Genomic DNA, 17,332 nt, shown 5'->3' with positions numbered 1-17,332 from the left:
CCTCTGGCTGCCCACAGGGAGGCTGGCGGCGGTCCCCAGAGCGTGGTGGCACCCGGGGAGGGGGGGGATGTTCAGTGACTGGCCAGCCTTTGCTTAGGCCTGCAGAGCTCCAGCTGGCAGTGGTGGCCTCAGCGTGGCTGCGTCTCCAGGCAGCTGCAGAGATGGACGAGGACACTGGGCATTGAGGAGGAGGGTGCTGGGCAGAGTGCACCCCGAGTCACGCTGGGGGTCCCCCGTGGTGGGAAGAGAGGAGGAGAGGAAGGCAGAGTGAGGGGCCATCCTCTGGGGACCGGGAAGGGCTGTTGTCCTGGAGAGCACGTCCCGTGTCTGTCTCCCGTGGTGGTGGTTCCGCGTGGTGGGTCTCGTGCCCTCGGTCTGCGGGGCTGAGCACTGTTTCCCCATGGTCCTCACTGAGACCTGCGTGCCTGCGTGTGCGTGCTCACCCCGCGCCCCTGGGCTCGTGCTTGCGTGCCCTGCCTCTCTTGGCTTGATTTCTGCTCCCGCCCCTTGCAGTCTGGGAACCGCTGACTGTGGTGTTCCTCCCTGCCCTGCACGCCCTGTTCTGGTCCACGTCTGTCCCCGCACGGCTGGCAGACACACGGCGAGGTTCTGTGTGAGGCCGTTGCTCGTGGTATGTCGGCGTGGCCAGTTGTGTGCATCTCCCGTGCTCCACACTCCGAGGCACAAGCAGCTGCCCCTGAGCTTCTGGTGGTTGGGTCGCATTTCTCTGGTGCTGATTCTGACGTCTGTGCTGCCTGTTGGTCCACTCCCTGGTCTTTTCTCTCGGTTACACTGTTCCTGGCTCGGCCTCCTCTCATACCTGACGGTTTTTATGGCATCCCAGGCGTGTCAAGTGTTGCATTGTAGTGGTTCTGGGTTCCGTGAGCACCGGGTGCAGGGCTCGGGAGTCTATCTTGCAGACACTTCGGTACTTGGCAGCCCAGGGTTTCTTCCCAGCCTGTCCTTCCCACACTCAGTTTGATCAAACAGCGCCTCAAGGGCGCCTGCTACCGAGGCCAGGCTGCAGGCGGGTGGCGGGGTGGGAGGGGGCGCTGTGTGTGCTGGTGGAGGGGACGGAGCTGCCCCGCCCAGTCCCAGCACCTCGTTTCCCGGTGTGGTTCCCTCACTGTTCTTCCTGCCTCGCTCGTAGAGGGGTGCTTTGCTCTCTGTGTGGCCAAGAGCGAATTGGGTGACACGTGGGTCCCGTGTCATCTCTGGCTTGTTGTCCAGAGGGGAAGAGCGGGATGTGGTGGGCGCTGCTTCATCCTGGGGGGGCCCTCACTCTACCTTCACGCCCTCAGCTCACGCCCTGCCCAGCACTCAGGGCTGCTGCTTCTGCAGCCTTTTCTCTAGAAGACATTGCGAACTGGCTAAATTCCCAGGCTCTGTGTGTGCCAGGTGGCAGTTCACAGGCCATCGTGCTTTCCCTCTGCGCTGAACTACGGGAGGCGCCTGTGTCGGGTTGCACCATCCTTTTTCAATGCACACGCGAGTCTGGGCTCCCCGCGTGTCATGGTGGCAGGCTGCAGTTGCCTGTCCTCACATCGCCGCTGTCCTCTGCTCAGGCGGCCGCTCTGGCCGTGTGCCAGTGCCTGGCGGTGGAGTGCACACACCCGTCCAGCCCGGCATCGGAGGACGGCAGCCCCAGCGAGGCCGCCACGCCCATGCCTGCACCGCACCTACGCCCGGTCCGAGCCAAGAAGCGCAAGCAGTCGCCGGCCCCCGCGCCACCCACTGTGCGCCAGCTCATGGAGATGGGCTTCCCCAGACGGAACATCGAGTTCGCGCTCAAGTCACTCACCGGCGCCTCCGGGAACGCCGCTGGTTTGCCAGGTATGCGCCCCCCTTGTGGGTGCCGCACGCGGCGTCTGCCTCGTGCCTGCAGGTGCGGCCAGTGATGCTGGCGTGTGAGGGCCGTGGGCAGGTGGGTGCCGTGGGGCCACCGTGGGTGTGCTGCGTGTGCTTGCTCGCAGGCGTGGAGGCCCTGGTGGGCTGGCTGCTGGACCACGCTGACGCGCAGGTCACGGATCTCTCGGATGTGGACACGGGCTCGGAGGACTGTTCGGACGAGGAGGTGATGGAGGAGTTCGACGACATGGCCTACGCTATGGTCAGTGGTTCCATGTGTGGCCCCTGCACCCGCCTGTCCTGTGCCGGGCACCTCCGGGCTGCTCCAGGGGGTTCTCCACAGTCCTGCTGGGCGTGCAGGGGCGCTCTGGCTTTAAAACAGACCCTCGCTCCCACATCTGATGGGGTTGGGTAGGCGTTAGAAAATTCTGTACTAAAAAATTGTGCTTTATATGACACCTTGACTTCTGACCTGAGTAAATTCTTTTGTGGGATTCATTGGGAACTGCCTCAGGAATTTTCTGTACTTTCAGTTTCTGAGACTTTTTCTGCTTACTGTGCTATTACCATTAATCTTATTTAAATGAAGAATTTTAGCCCTGGCTGGTGTGGCTCAGTGGATTGAGTGCTGGCCTGTGAACCAAAGGGTCACCAGTTCGATTCCCAGTCAGGGCACATACCTGGGTTGTGGGCCAGGTCCCCAGTAGGGGGCGTGCAAGAGGCAACCACGCATTGATGCTTCTCTCCCTCTTTTTCTCCTTCCCTTCCCCTTTCTCTAGAAATAAATAAAATCTTTTTTTTTTATTTTATTCACTTTTTTTTAGAGAGGGAAGGGAGGGAGGGAGGGAGAGAGAGAGAGAGAGAGAGAGAGAGAGAGAGAGAGAGAGAAACATCAATGTGCAGTTGCTGGGGGTTATGGCCTGCAACCCAAGCATGTACCCTGGCTGGGAATCGAACCTGCGACACTTTGGTTCGCAGCCCGTGCTCAATCCACTGAGCTACGCCAGCCAGGGCTAAAATCTTTTTTTTTAAGTTGTCTAAATGAAGAATTTTAGCTGTTCAAATGTGTTTAGAATTAGTTGTTTCATCTTCTCAAGGTAGACCTTATCCATGAATAAACCTTTCCCTGCTCGGAAAAAAAAAAAAAAAGAAAAATTTGTAGGGAAAAATATGGTAAATATTTCATGCTTTGTATCTTAAGATTACATATTTCACACACTTCTTTCTTTTTGAGTGGGTTTATCTGGTTCACCATTCTAAAAAAAGTGTCTGTCTCGCCCTCTGCAGTCCACCGGTGCTGTGGTTACCGAGAGCCAGACTTACAAAAAGCGGGCGGACTTCCTGAGCAATGACGACTACGCCGTGTACGTGAGGGAGAACATTCAGGTGAGTCGTGGCCGGAGGCGGGAGCCTCACTCAGCCCCTCAGGCAGCCAGTGTTCCTGCCTCTCGGGAAGTCAGCGGCTAGAGAGGGGGGTGCAGTGCCCGGCAGGGGGGTCCCTGTGTCTGGAGCCGGGGACCTTGGAGCCGAGGGTGGGGGGTTGGGGCAGATACAGAGCCAGAGAGCAAGTGGTGGCTGGGCCACAGCGACGTGGCCCAGAGACGTGTGCTTCCTGGTCGGCCCCCCATCGGATGCTTTTTCAAGCCCGTGTCTGCTTGCGTGTGTCATTCTCATTGCCTTCTTTAACTGATAAAATCTAGTTGTGCTTGTCATGTAGTCCTTGACTCACTTAAACCCTTTCTTGTGCTAATTCTTTTGTGAGGTCACTCCAGAGAAAACCCCCAAATCATCTCATTTCTCCAGTAGATATGTCAGTATGTATTGCTAATAGAGAAAGGATTTTTTATTTTATTTTTTTTACTTTTGTACATTTATTTTTTATTTTTATGTTTTTTAAATTTTATTTATTTATTTTTAGTGAGAGGAGAAGGGAGGGAGAAAGAGAGGGAGAGAAACATCAATGTGTGGCTGCCTCTCGTGTGTCCCCTACTGGGGACCTGGCCTGCAACCCAGGCATGTGCCCTGACTGGGAATCGAACCAGCAACCCTCTGGGTCACAGCTCATGCTCAATCCACTGAGTTACAGCAGCCAGAGCAGATTTTATTTTTAACATGATATTACTGTTACCAAAATAAACACTTAACTCCTTAATATCATCTCATATCCAGTGCTTGCTCAGATATTCCCAGTGTTCTCAAAAATACCTTTTGGGGGGACTTCAAAAAAAATTCAGATACACGATCCAGCTCATACGCCTCACATTAGGGCGATGTGTCTCTGAAGTGTCTCCTAATGCAGACCAGTCTCCCTGCCTTCTCTCTGTTCACACCGTGTATCTGTGGCGGAAGCTGCGCCAGCCCACCTCCTCCTCCCTCTGCGTGTCGTGCACGTGGAGTGACGGCCGGGGTGTCCAGCCCCAGGTGGCCTCTTAAGCACGAAGGCACCACAGGGACCCACCCGCAGTGTCGCTGGGCTGGGTCGCGTCAGCCGGCTCTGTTGTCCTCGTCCGTTCAGATTGTCTCTCTCCCTTTGTTGTCCCTCCTGGTGCTTCCACAGCCGTCAGCACCCTCACCCGGACTGGCCCGGTGTGTTGCCGGGTAGCGATTCTCTACCTGCTGTCCCTTCCGAGTTGTTAGCTGTAGGCTTCTCTTCTTTGAAGAAAACTTTCCTATCGACTCTGGTTACTTTTTATAACACCGTTTCTATAGGAAAGGCAGGATAGATGCTTTGTTTCATGTTTTTTTTTTTTGCTCCATCGATTTTCTGAATGGCTGATTGCTGCCCTGGTCCTGATGAGGGTTCCCAGAAGCTGGTTCTCCGTCTCTGCACGGCCTTCCTTGGCCCGTCTGGGTTTGCTGGATCTCAGTCATCGCCCCCCTCGATCAGGCCGCTCTCTGGAGTGAGCACGTTTGTCTGCGGGTGCTCCCTTGTTTCTGGCACCAGTGCATTTCGGCCTCTGACAGTGAGCCCAAGGCTCTCCAAGGGGCTCTGGTGCCACTTGTACACGGGGGCCTTGAGTGCCAACCCCCCTCCCCCCCACACTGGAGGAAACCCCCCATCAGGAGTAAAACTGTGGCTTAGCAGCAGTTCCTTTGTCCGGGCTGTGTGCTGGGCTGCATCTGTCCCTCGCTTTCCATCTGAGGTGGGGATGATGGTGCGGTGCTGCCGGACGTACGAGGAGGTGTGCGAGGGAGACGTGGGCAAGGTGATCAAGCTGGACCGGGACGGGCTGCACGACCTCAACGTGCAGTGCGACTGGCAGCACAAGGGCGGCACCTACTGGGTGCGCTACATCCACGTGGAGCTGGCAGGTGAGCCGCCGCGCGTGCACGTCCCCGCCTTCTCCGCCACATCACGGACCACCAGGGCAGGAGTGCTCACGACAGCGCCTCCGTCCTTGGCCCCCCGCAGGCTACCCCCCGCCCAGCTTCCCTTCCCACATCAAGATCGGCGACAAGGTGCATGTCAAAGCCTCGGTGACCACCCCGAAGTACAAGTGGGGGTCCGTGACGCACCAGAGCGTGGGCGTCGTGAAAGGTAACGTCTCTGCGCGACAGGACTCTCAATTCTCAGCTGACGGGACCTCCTGTTTTGTTTTGTTTTTCACTCAAGGGCAGGAAAGCACGTGTGCAGAACGCCTCGAGATAAATAGTGTTCTGTGCTGGTCGGTGCTGCCCACACGGGAGCACACCTGCAGCTGAGGGCAGGGCACTCACACGCGTCTCGGGGGCATGCGCGCCCTGGAAATTAGGCATCCCTGTAAGGGGCGTCCCAGAGGGCTCGTGGGGTGCGTGCTGGGTATTTTGGGGAAGGTTCGAAGAAGCGGGCTTATTCTAAGGGGGGGTATCTTAGTGAACATCTTGGAAGAATGGAGCCAGGGAGAAGTCAGGGTTGGCAGAGGAGGCCGTCGTGCGTGGCAGCCGGGGCGCCTGGCTGTTCGGGGTGTGGGCCGACCGGAACTGGAGCAGACGTGCCTGGGGGGTTTTGTGTTCTCCGTGGTCCCGGGGGCCTGGTCCGACGGTGCTGTGCACATGCTCCACCCAGCGGCCCGCGTGCGGGCCAGCGTCCTCTGTCCGGGACCATTTTTCTCTTTTCCTTGATGCTTAATAAAAATTTAGGACTAAACTTAACGGAAACGTGCAAATGAGGGGACTTAGGAACCTGGAAACAACTTCTCCCCACTTCACATTTACCGTGACGCTGAGAGTTTAGGACGGACAGGTAGTGTGCTTTTCAAAGGGGTGGTACGTCCATGTTAGCAGCTGCCTGGGAAGGAATTACACATGCGTACGCCGCAATGTCACAGAGATCCCGCCTTCTTCCATTCTGTTCGAGCCTTGTGGGAAAGTCCCTCCTGTCCCACGGCTGTGGTGCGGCTGCCCGGGGCGGGGGCGTCTCTCAGCTTCACAAGAACCAAGTGGCGTATCGAACATTTCACTTGGGGTTTACATTTTTCTTATGAGATTATTAAAAAAAGCTTTACAAATCAAACCAAAGGTAAATGGTAAAAGTCAGAACTTGGCTTAGAGGTAACGAACTGCTTGGAGCAGCACTGGCTCTCATCGGAGGGCAAGAGATGTCTTCACGTCATTAATGTGATTGGCGTTCCTGGAGGTCCTGATGGGTGACTGACGTGGTGTGATCACAGACCAGCCCACCTTATGGTGGAAAATTTGAAGCATCCGAAAGTACAGAATAGAGTCGAGTGAGCCCCCATGTCCCAATGGCCGGGCCTCCACAGTTGTCACTGCTGGCCCGAGTCTCCCCCCAACCCCCAGCCCCCACCCCCGTGGCCCCTCCCTCCTGAGTGTGGAGCTGATCCCTGAGGTCAGGGGCTCGAGTCCCTGTGCGTCTCTCTGAGACGGAAATGTTCCTTGGGACATGCAGGTCACACGGTGAGGGATAATTTAAGTTGTACTTCAGGTTCTTGCTAGTGACGGGGATGTCTCAGGCGGTTCTGCTCTGCCCCAGCTTTCAGTGCCAATGGGAAGGACGTCATCGTGGACTTCCCTCAGCAGTCCCACTGGACGGGGCTCCTGTCCGAGATGGAGCTGGTGCCCAGCATCCACCCCGGCGTCACGTGAGTCTCCGTCTGCCTGTGCCTGGGTCTGCCTGGGCAGGGTGGCTTTCTGTGGAATGAAATTCAGTGAGCGCCTCCTCCTTTCCTTAGCAACTCACGGCTGCTCTCCACGCAGGTGCGACGGCTGCCAGATGTTTCCCATCAACGGGCCCAGGTTCAAGTGCAGGAACTGTGACGACTTTGATTTCTGTGAAACGTGTTTCAAGACCAGAAAGCACAACACCAGGCACACGTTCGGCAGAATAAACGAGCCAGGTAGGACGGTTGTGTTCTTGGTGAGGTCGTTATTGGACAGCAAGGCGGTGACTTTGCTCTCTGAAGGTCACGTTCAGGCAGCGGGCCCCACACAGAGGACACCGTGAAGCCTGGAAGAGGGTCCTACCTGCCTGATGACTGGCTTTCTTTCAACATTGTGGGGCCACGGAAATTGCTTGCTTGTCTCTCCATAAAGAACGTTAAAAAGACCCCAAGTAGCTAATAATGTGGTTTATTGCCTAGGTGTGAACTCAGATAGATGGAGAGCAAGTCTTTTTCTTTGTATGTCTTCTATATTTTTTTTATTGTGGCAGAATTCATACAACATAGGCTTTGCCATTTTAATAATTTTTCAGGGTACAATTCAGGGACCGGTACACCACCGTCTCCACTATTTCCAAAATGTTTTCATCGTTCCAGACAGAAACTCTGTACTCGTTGATCAAAAAGGCCCCTCATCTCCTCCCCCAGCTCTTGGCAACTTCTAATCTGCTTTCTGCCTCTGAATTCGATGCTTCTAAGTGTCTCCTAAGTTGAGCGTCAAACTCATTCTCACCGGGGGCCACATCACCCTTGCGGTTGCCTTCAGAGGCTGAATGTAATTTTAGGACTGTATACATGTAACTACTCCTGAACAGTTAAGCGAGAGCTCGGTGCCGCCACTGGGTAGAAACGAGGTGCCGGGCCGGATAAAACAGGGTGCTGGGCCGCATTCGGCCCGTGGGCCTTGTGTTTGCCATGTGTGTCCTAGATGAAACTGCCCCACATTTGTCGCTTTGTGACGGCTTCTTTCTTTCTTTTTTTTTTAAGATTTTATTTATTTATTTTTAGAGGGGAAGGGAGGGAGAAAGAGAGAGAGAGAGAAACATCAATGTGCGGTTGCTGGGGGCCATGGCCTGCAACCCAGGCATGTGCCCTGACTAGGAATCGAACCTGCAATGCTTTGGTTCGTAGCCCACGCTCAATCAACTGAGCTATGACAGCCAGGGCATGACCGGCTTATTTCATGTTGAGTTCTGCTTCCAGGGCTCATGCACATGGCAGCACGTGTCAGAAATCCATTTCTTTCTCATATTTATGTAATGTTCCATCGTGTGTATACACTACGTTTTGTTCATCGTGTATGTTTTCATGGCCACTGGGTTATTCCTACCTTGTTGCAGTTGGGGGTGACGTGTGCACGTTCCCTACCGACCGCTGGGCGTCCCTGCTCTCAGTACCGGGGTGGAGCTGCAGGGCCTCGGGAGGAGCTGCTGGAGGCTCTCTCTGGTGCTGCACCTTCTTCTGCTGCCCCCGGTGCGGAGGGGCTTCCGCTTCCCCCGCAGCCTCAGCAACATTTATTTTCCTTTTTTTCCCATTACAGCCATCCTAATTGATGATTTTGATTTGAGCTTTTCTTTTCTTTTCTTTTATATTGTGTTTATTTATTTTTAGAGAGGGGGAAGGAACGGAGAAAGAAAGGGAGAGAAACATCAATGTGTGGTTGCCTCTCACATGCCCCCTACTGGGGACCTGGCCCACACCCCAGGCAAGTGCCCTGACTGAGAACCGAACCGGTGGTCCTTTGGTTTCCATGCTGGCAGTCCACTGAGGCACACCAGGCAGGGCTAGATATATTTCTTACACATTGTAAACAGTTTTAAAATTTTTCTATGTGATAATTTTTGTGTATTATTTGGATCATTTAGGTATTTATATTTAAGGCAATTGCTGATGTTTTTCATTTATATCGAACAGCTTCTCAGTATTTGTATGTGTCCTCTCATTTCCTGGCTCCTTTTCTCCACTCTGTCTTTGGACCAATAATGGTTTTTATTATAACACTTTTCTTTGTCTTATTAAAACCTATTATTTAGTGTTTTATCTTCCTCCTAAGCAAGGACCTTAGATCCCTTTAACTTTGCCCTCGTTCTGATTTAAATTATCATGTTTTAAAATTTTACACATAATACATTTTTTAAAAAGATTTTATTTATGTTCTTTAGAGAGAGAGAAAGAGAGAAAAAGAGGGAGAGAAACATTGATCAGTTGCCTCTCATAGGCACCCCCATCGGGGACCGAACCTGCAACCAGGCATGTGCCCTGTGTGGGAATCAAACCCGCAACCTTTTGCTTTGTGGGATGTTGCCCTGCCCACTGAGCCACACCGGTCAGGATACACACATACAGGGCATACAAGGCATTTTTAACCATGCAAGGCATTAGTATTTATTGCATATTTGTTCGGATTTTTTCACATACTTAACACCATAATTTTTCTGTTCCTTCCTGCATCTTTCACTTTCCACCTATTATCATGTTCCAGCCACCTGAGGAATAGCCCTTCATACTTTACTTTTCTGTGGCTATGAATTCTGTTTTTATGTTCCTGAAAATTTCTTTGTTTCTCCTTTGTTTTTGAAAACTGTTGTGCAGCGAGTTGTCTGCCAGCACTTTGCGCACACTGCGCCACTGTCGCTCAGGTCACGTCATTTCTGCGGAAGCCGTCCCAGGGGCTGACTGCCGCCCCGTCCACACCGGTCAGTCTCGGCACTGCCCCTGGTGCTGCGTCTGAGATGGTCTTTCATGTTTCCCTGACACACGTTTTCCGTGTGCGTAGACCTGTGCTCCGTAACATTGTATTTTTGGGTCAGTGGGGCTTTTTATTTATTTATTTTGTGTTTTATTTATTTTCCTTCCCACCCTGTGGCAGTATAACTTGACCCACAACGTCGTGCGAGGTAAGGGGTTCAGTGTGGTGATTGGGTGCATGGGTGCGCTGCAGACGGACCCCCGAGGTCGGACTCGTGAGCTAACACCAGCGTCACCACGGCTGTGCTGGACAGGCTCTCTCTCCTGTACGCCTTTCCCCTTCCTGTTCACGTTCTCTAAACTTCTGCTCCCCCGTCTTCATTCTGGGTGTTTTTTACTCATTGCCTTTTTATCAGTCTCGTCTGCTAGTAAACCTGTTCAGTGGGTTCTTCATTGGGTTACTGGAGCACTTCTAGTCTTTTCTGTTTAACTATGTCTTAACACAGTTTCTGATTCTCTGCCGAACTAGTCAGTGTTTTACTTTTTTGAACATTTAAAAATGGAGTTGTTTTAAAATCTGCATCTTGTAACTCTAATACCTGGAGCTCCTGTGGGTCTGTTTCTGTCGTCTGTCCTTCCTGGTGGTTTTCAGTCATGGTCTTCGGAGTCCTCATGTACCGTTGTGTGCTGGACATCATATTCAAAAATTATTTCTTGAATCAGTTTGAGGTCTAAGAGATCTCTCCAGAGATCGGGGGGAGGGTCGGCCTCTCTGATAACTGGGATAGGTAACTCTCTAGGTTCACCTCGGTCCCGTGGCACCCAGCAGTGTGGTTTCATTGGAGCCAGAATTTGCAGAAATCGTCAAACAGCCCTGAGCAGTCTGCCCTCCCTCTTGGGCTTCTTCCTGCTGGGATCTCAGCCGGAAGTCTGGGTTTCGTGTGGTCACCCCCTCCTCTCTGGTGGCAGGCTCTGGACTCCAGCTCCTGGCATCCCCGAGACCCCCGTAACAAGCCTGTTGAGAGTACCTGCGGGCTCTCTTTAGAGAGTACCACACGCCCCGGGGAAAAACAGCCTCTCATCCCCAGCGCAGCACCTCTGGGTCCCTCCTCCCGCCTTGGCCTCCCTCAGACCCTCGGATCGTGGTCCCATTATCTTCCGCCACCTCAGTAACTGACGCTTCCGAGATTCCTTCACCCTTCAGTGTCTGTCCGCCCCTCGCAGCCTTCCTCGGTGGGAGGAGTCTTCAGATTCACCCCCAGTGGAGGAGGAAGCCCTTTGCACATTTGTTCGTGCTTTGCCTTGTAAAAGCATCTTCAGTAGGAATGTCCCCTGTGTGCACAGCCGCTGGGCTCCTCCCCAGCTTGGTGTCGCCTGCCCCGGGCGTGTGCCTCTGGGTGCTGCTGGGAGGGCCATGTGGCACAAACCACAGCAGAGTGTGAACTTCACCTCCTAGCGGCTAGAGAGCATCTTGCCTGGGTTTTTGGGAAGTTGTTTTATTAGCTCCTTTCAGTGTGAGAGCTTCAGCGTTACCGTGCAGGAAGGAGCTCATCGTGGCGTGAAGCTCTTCACATCTCAGTCATGAGGGCTCCACCCCGCTGTACTAACCTGTCTGGTCCCCACGCACACAGGGCAGTCGGCCATATTCTGCGGCCGGTCCGGCAGGCAGCTGAAGCGGTGCCACAGCGGTCCGCCCGGGACGCTGCTGGACAGCTGGTCCCGCATGGTGAAGTCCCTCACCGTGTCGTCCTCCGGGAACCAGGCCTCCCGGCTCATCGACGGCAGTGAGCCCTGCTGGCAGTCATCTGGCTCGCAGGGGAAGGTAGGGCCCTCCGTCCTCCCTCAGCTGTTGGCCCTCCACCCTCCCCTCACCTGTCGGCCCTGCACCCTTCCCCTCACCTGTTGGCCCTGCACCCTTTCCCTCACCTGTTGGCCCTGCACCCTTCCCCTCACCTGTTGGCCCTGCACCCTCCCCCTCACCTGTCGGCCCTGCACCCTTTCCCTCACCTGTTGGCCCTGCACCCTCCCCCTCACCTGTCGGCACTCCACCCTCCCCCTCACCTGTCGGCACTCCACCTCTCAGAGCTGCAGGTAAACACTGGACACCTACTCGGCTATGCTGTGACGGCCCCATCGGTACTCATTTTGTACTTTAGCTCATTAATTGCTTTAACGGTGCCGTCCAGTTTTTATCCAGTTTTTGTTGTCAGAGATTTTAAACAGCACAGGTGACAGGTTTTATGTCACCGGCCCGTTAATGAGTAGGGTGCTGTCTTCACTCCCCATCGTGAGCATCTGCTTCAGATTCCGCTCTGGTTAGAAATGTCTCTCGTCTGCCCTAGCTGACCTTGGGGATGATACTGGGTTTGCACTTACATGTGGGTCCCACACTCTGGACATGCAGGTCAGACGTGGGGCGAGGGGCTTTCTCTCCACCATGTGGACCCCTGTGCCCCCTGTCCGATAGCTGTGCAGGGTCCGCCCTGGGTCCTGATAAGCAAGTGAGGAAGTGGAGGAAGAGCAGCCGTAGCTTCTGCCGGTGCAGAGGCGGGTTCCCTCTGCCACACCCTGTGATGTATTCTCTAGCTTCATTTGCTTCTATTTTTTTTTAATCTTTTAGAGGAGAAGGGAGGGGGGTAGAGGGAGAGAAACACCAATGTGTGGTTGCCTCTTGTGTGCCCCCTACTGGGGACCTGGCCCCAGGCATGTGCCCCGACTAGGAATTGAACCCTCCATCCTTTGGTTCCCAGGCCAGCACTCAGTCCACTGAGCCACACCAGCCAGGGCTTCAGTGATACTATTGTAGCAGCTGAAATGTACTAACTGAGAATTCTTTTCTTTAAGCACTGGATCCGTTTGGAGATTTTCCCCGACGTTCTCGTTCACCGACTGAAAATGACCGTCGACCCGGCGGACAGCAGCTACATGCCCTCCCTGGTCGTGGTGTCAGGTAGTGCGTGCGTGCGTTCAGATGCCCTCGTCTGTCGTACAACAAAACCTGCAGGTCTGATCCCCTCTCCGCCCCCTTCCCTTCCAGGTGGGAACTCCCTGAATAACCTGATCGAACTGAAGACAATCAACATCAACTCCACCGACACCACCGTGCCCCTCCTGAGCGACTGCACCGAGGTAAGTGGGTGCAGTGGTGCCCCCTGGTGATGGTTTGCAGATGACCACGAGCTGACCTCTTTGACCTTTTCCGTGCGGATACTGAGCCCACCCCCCGCTTTGCACTGTATTCACTTTAAACTTGGGCAGGTACACCGCTGTTTATGAGATCAGCTGGAAAGGAAAGCAGACACCTTACACCCTCCCTCTGGTAAGAAGCGGCCGCAGGGTGTCCGGCTGAGTTGCGAGGAGGCAGGCAGGCCACTCTGCGCGCCAGGGGCAGCGTTGTCCTTGACCGTGTCCGTGCGTGATGGTTTTCTGGGACCACACGCCACGTCGCAGCTGCCGTTTTGTTTGCACATCTCCTGGCCGCCAGTGCTGGGCTCATCGTGAGGCGCTGAGCTGTGGATTGGTGTTGATGGGTGAGAAGGGGGTTTTCCAAACACGTCCAAGTGTGCAGTCTCTCTTGAAAACGCTGTCTGAGACGCTCAATGAAGGTCCTTTTAAACAGTGCCCTGTATCACAGAGAGGCGAGACCGCCTCTCACATCTTCCCACACGGTGTCAGCATCATGGTGAGAAACACATTTAAAATAATACAAATTATGACGGTTTTTTGTACTGTTGATATCATTGCCTCGTGAGGATAGTACTTGGCAAAATGATACTGGATAAAGATATCAAAGAATTGACTTTTATTTATCTAATATTCAGTGAGTTTATTTTTAAATGAGTAAACAAAGATCAGCAATCATTATTTTTTAAAGATTATTTATTTTTAAGATTTTTTTAAAAAATTTATTTTTAGAGAGAGGGGAAGGGAGGGAGAAAGAGAGGGAGAGAAACATCAATGTGTGGTTGCCTCTCGCATGCCCCCTAATGGAGACCTGGCCTATAACCCAGGCATATGCCATGACTGGGAATCGAACCAGTAACTGGTTTGTAGGCCAGCACTCCACCTGCTGAGCCACACCAGCCTGGGCTACCATTCATTATTATTTTTGCTTTTGGTCTGTGCAAATAAAGGCAGACAAGGTGTGTTAACATAAACATAAAGGGAGCTGATCCACAGTGGTAGGTTGATTTGTTCAAGGGTGAAGGGTTGGTAACTTGCGTCTGGAGTCGCTGGGATACGCCAGCTCCTTTCCCGAGGCCCCAGAGTTGATGGTCCAGCCTTATGTTACCTGGAAGCTTGTTGTTTTTATTTTCTTTTAGTCTTCAGCAAATAGAGTTGGGGGGCTCCAGTCATTCCTGAATGTCATTGAACCGTGTCATGACATATTGTCGGATTAATTAATGCCAGTAGTGTTAATAAATGAGTGTATTGGCAAATTGTTAAAATGAAAGATACTACTGAGTTTGTCTGGAAAAGGATACTGATTTTTAATTTAGTTCATTTTATTGTTTATTAATGCTAGGTAACTAAATACTACTTGTCTAATGTATTAATTATAGTCCTGAGTATTTTTGTATTTTAACCAAATCACCAGCTATAGAGTTAATTAAATCAATGATCGAGATTATTATTCATAAGTGATGCATTAACTTTAATCCAGTCAACTTTCAGACAGCAACTTATTATAAAATATTTGCTGAGTATAGAATAGTGTATATCACGTGTATGAGATGTAGGAAGCATCTTGAATAATCAGAAAACTCGTAACCCACTCTTCATCTCTCCGAGCCACTCGAGAACCAGAATAGCCCTGGCCAGGGGGCTCAGTTGGTTGGCTCGTTATCCCGTACACCACAAGGTTGTGGGTTCGATCCCTGGTTGGGGCATGTACAGGAGGCAACCAATCGATGTGTCTTTCTCACATTAGCATTCGTTCCTCTCTCTTTCTCAGTCTCTCCCCTCTGGCCCTACCTTCCTCTCTCTCTTTTAACTCAATAAAAACATACCCTCATGGAAGGACTGGAAAAAAAAAACCACCCAGAATATTACCATTCTGTGAAGCTACTGGACATTGCAGCATTACCTTCCCTATAAAAAAGGCTTGTCATGGGGGTTTTCTACCACAACCAGGAAGGGAAGGAATGCTGCGTTCCCCACGAACCTAACGCCAGCTTCAGCAGTTACCAACATGTTTGCAAGTCACGTTTCACCATCTCCCTCCATCTGTCCCCTCCCCTGGTTTTTTCCCTTCTGGACTCTTCAGAAGCAGGTCCCCAAAGTGCCCTTATTTCAGTAGCGTGTGCTTGAGATTCCTGTCTCGTAAGGACTAAGCAGTGTGGCCACATTGCCGTGGGCACGCCTCCTGGTCACTGACGTCCCACATTTCCCGTCCGTGTTGCGGTTTCCCAGGCTCTGCATTCCTGCCCACTTGCGGTCTGTCTGTGGGAAGCGTGATTCACACGGGACCTGCGCTTCCCACTTCACTGATCTCTCAATCCTCTGGCCTCTCCCTTGCCGAGGAGAGAAGGAAACTGGGTCTTTTCCTCCCGTGGAATTTCTCATTTCTCAGTCTGTGTTACACATCCCGATGGTTTGGTCGAGCTCTGCCTCCTGTGACATCGCAGAGAGACCTGCGGTCTGAGCAGGTGCCGAGGAGAAGGCGCTGCCAGCGTGTGCGTCCCGCTGTGTGGGTCTGCTCTCGGGAAGTCCGGGGGCCCAGGGGGGAGTGCCGTGACGCCAACACGGCACGGAGGGTGGGGTGGAGCCAGCTTCCACCCGTGGAGGCAAAGGCGTCACAGACAGGTTGTCACTCCTCGGGACCCCAGTTCGAACAAACCAGTGATGCAGAGATGCTGAGGAGACAGTCTGATTGTTGGCTGTGTGTTGGGTGGTACGAGGGGACCCTGTTTCGGCTGCGGTGGCCGCAGCGTGGAGGTATCATCTGTGTGCCCCTAGTTCAGTGCTGCTCGCCACGGTTTCCGAACAGCCGCTGCCTGCACTTCCTGTAGATAAGTCACACCTGAGCACGGTCAGTCCTGCCTTTGTGGCTGTTCGGCTGTGTGATAGAGTAACAAGGCTCTTCGTACTGTTTGCTCTGATTTATAGATACTCACGTATTTTCGCTACATTTTAAAAATTACGGAGGCTCTGTGGACTTCCTGATTTTCTTTCTTAATACATCCTGGTTTGAGAAAGCTCTAAGACAGGTTCACAGTCACGCAGTGCGGCTCTCAGAGTGTTTCATTATTGTGAGGAAACCTGCCTGAGTCCCGCACCCTGGGGAGCTGACTTCTCCTGAAGGGCAATCCTGCTCCCACAGCCGGACGTTTCCTCGCTGGCTCGACGTCTCCGGGACAGGTGTCCGGGAGCTCTGACGTTGCACGTGCTCCACGTGTGTAGCGTCCCGCCCTCCTCAGCAGTCTGCAGCTCACCGTCTCTGTGTCCAGTACCACAGGTACATCGAAATCGCCATAAAGCAGTGCAGGAGCTCCGGCATCGACTGCAAGATCCACGGGCTGGTCCTGCTGGGGCGCATCCGCCCGGAGGAGGAGGACCTGGCCGCGGTGCCGTTCCTGGCGTCCGACAACGAGGAGGAAGAGGACGAGAAAGGCAGCAATGGGAGGTGAGAGGCGCCGGGTTCTGCTGTTGCTGATTCCCAAACCAGCACTTCCACACGCCAGTACCGACTCGGGTGTCTCCCAGGCAGAGGGGACGGACGCCCGCGGGAACGGTAGACACATGTGGATGCACTCGCACGAATGATCATTCGATTAATATCAGGGACATGTGGAGTGTAGGAAACACGGTGTGTTTAGAAAAATCCCATTACAAAAGGGAACTAAACGTGTTTAATTATTCTACTTGAAATATCACGCCTAATACTTCAGTACATGTATCCTTGTTTTTTCTTTATCTGTCCCTAGCTGTGTTTTCCTGTGGACGTGGTGTGGTGTGGGTACGTTTCAGAGCCTTCTTTGCTCAGTGTTTTATGGCTCACTTTTGAATTCAGGACATGTGTTGTGATAAAACACACGTGGCAGAGTTTCCCAGGCGGACCATGTGGAAGCGTGCAGCCCGGTGGCATCACGCACGCTCATGCTGTTGCCGCCGTGGCCTCTTGCGCCCTGGTGTGGGCCGTGCAGTGTCATCGGGTGCAGGGTCTCCCAGGGTCTCCTCCCCCACTATGCTCCCGTTTCCTCCCCCGAGTTGGTGACTGGTGCGGGCATGTGCTCACCACGTCTGCGGACCTCCTGCCGTGGGCTGGCCCTGTTTTCTGTCTGTGGGTGCTGGGGGGGTGGGGGTGCACAAAGTGGGATCAGAGAGACTCACACACAGCCAAGTGGCCTCGCAGCCGCTGGCGCGCAGGAAGGGGGAGCGCTAGGTGCTCTGAGGCTGCCCAGGAGCCTCGATGTGTCGGAACATGGAGAAGTCGCTCCACAGGCAGATCCCAGGAAAGGCCGGTTACCAGAGCGGAGCGGGTGGGACGGGTGTGTCTGGCCGAGGAGCAGCCTGCACTGAGGACCGGGAAGGCCGGCTGGGCTGCCGGGTTTGCCTGTGTTGGCTCCCGTGCCCTGGTGTGGATGCGGGATTGAGGGGGAGGAAGGGCTGTCCGAGCCCCGCTTGTCTCCCAGCAG

The 17,332-nt window shown here is 53.5% G+C and overlaps 1 protein-coding gene across 4 annotated transcripts in view; it reads left to right on the top strand.

Annotated features, from left to right (window-relative positions):
• The window catches only part of HERC2 (HECT and RLD domain containing E3 ubiquitin protein ligase 2), a 198,849-nt gene that overhangs the window by 123,824 nt on the left and 57,693 nt on the right, over positions 1-17,332 (top strand). For all 4 annotated transcript variants that reach the window (XM_045824954.1, XM_045824955.1, XM_045824952.1 and 1 more), the window contains exons 46-56: positions 1,566-1,833; positions 1,974-2,110; positions 3,136-3,234; positions 4,992-5,160; positions 5,261-5,386; positions 6,821-6,929; positions 7,045-7,184; positions 11,327-11,517; positions 12,540-12,645; positions 12,733-12,824; positions 16,145-16,320. In XM_045824954.1, coding sequence (XP_045680910.1) covers positions 1,566-1,833; positions 1,974-2,110; positions 3,136-3,234; positions 4,992-5,160; positions 5,261-5,386; positions 6,821-6,929; positions 7,045-7,184; positions 11,327-11,517; positions 12,540-12,645; positions 12,733-12,824; positions 16,145-16,320 — 1,613 coding nt within the window. The remainder of the gene's footprint in view (positions 1-1,565; positions 1,834-1,973; positions 2,111-3,135; positions 3,235-4,991; positions 5,161-5,260; positions 5,387-6,820; positions 6,930-7,044; positions 7,185-11,326; positions 11,518-12,539; positions 12,646-12,732; positions 12,825-16,144; positions 16,321-17,332) is intronic.

The sequence above is a fragment of the Phyllostomus hastatus genome, unplaced genomic scaffold (assembly GCF_019186645.2).
Source record: "Phyllostomus hastatus isolate PE091 unplaced genomic scaffold, TTU_PhHast_1.1 phas_scaffold_555, whole genome shotgun sequence".
Lineage (NCBI taxonomy): Eukaryota > Metazoa > Chordata > Mammalia > Chiroptera > Phyllostomidae > Phyllostomus > Phyllostomus hastatus.
Note: the sequence above shows the minus strand (reverse complement) of the source record. Positions and strands in the feature narration are given on the sequence as shown.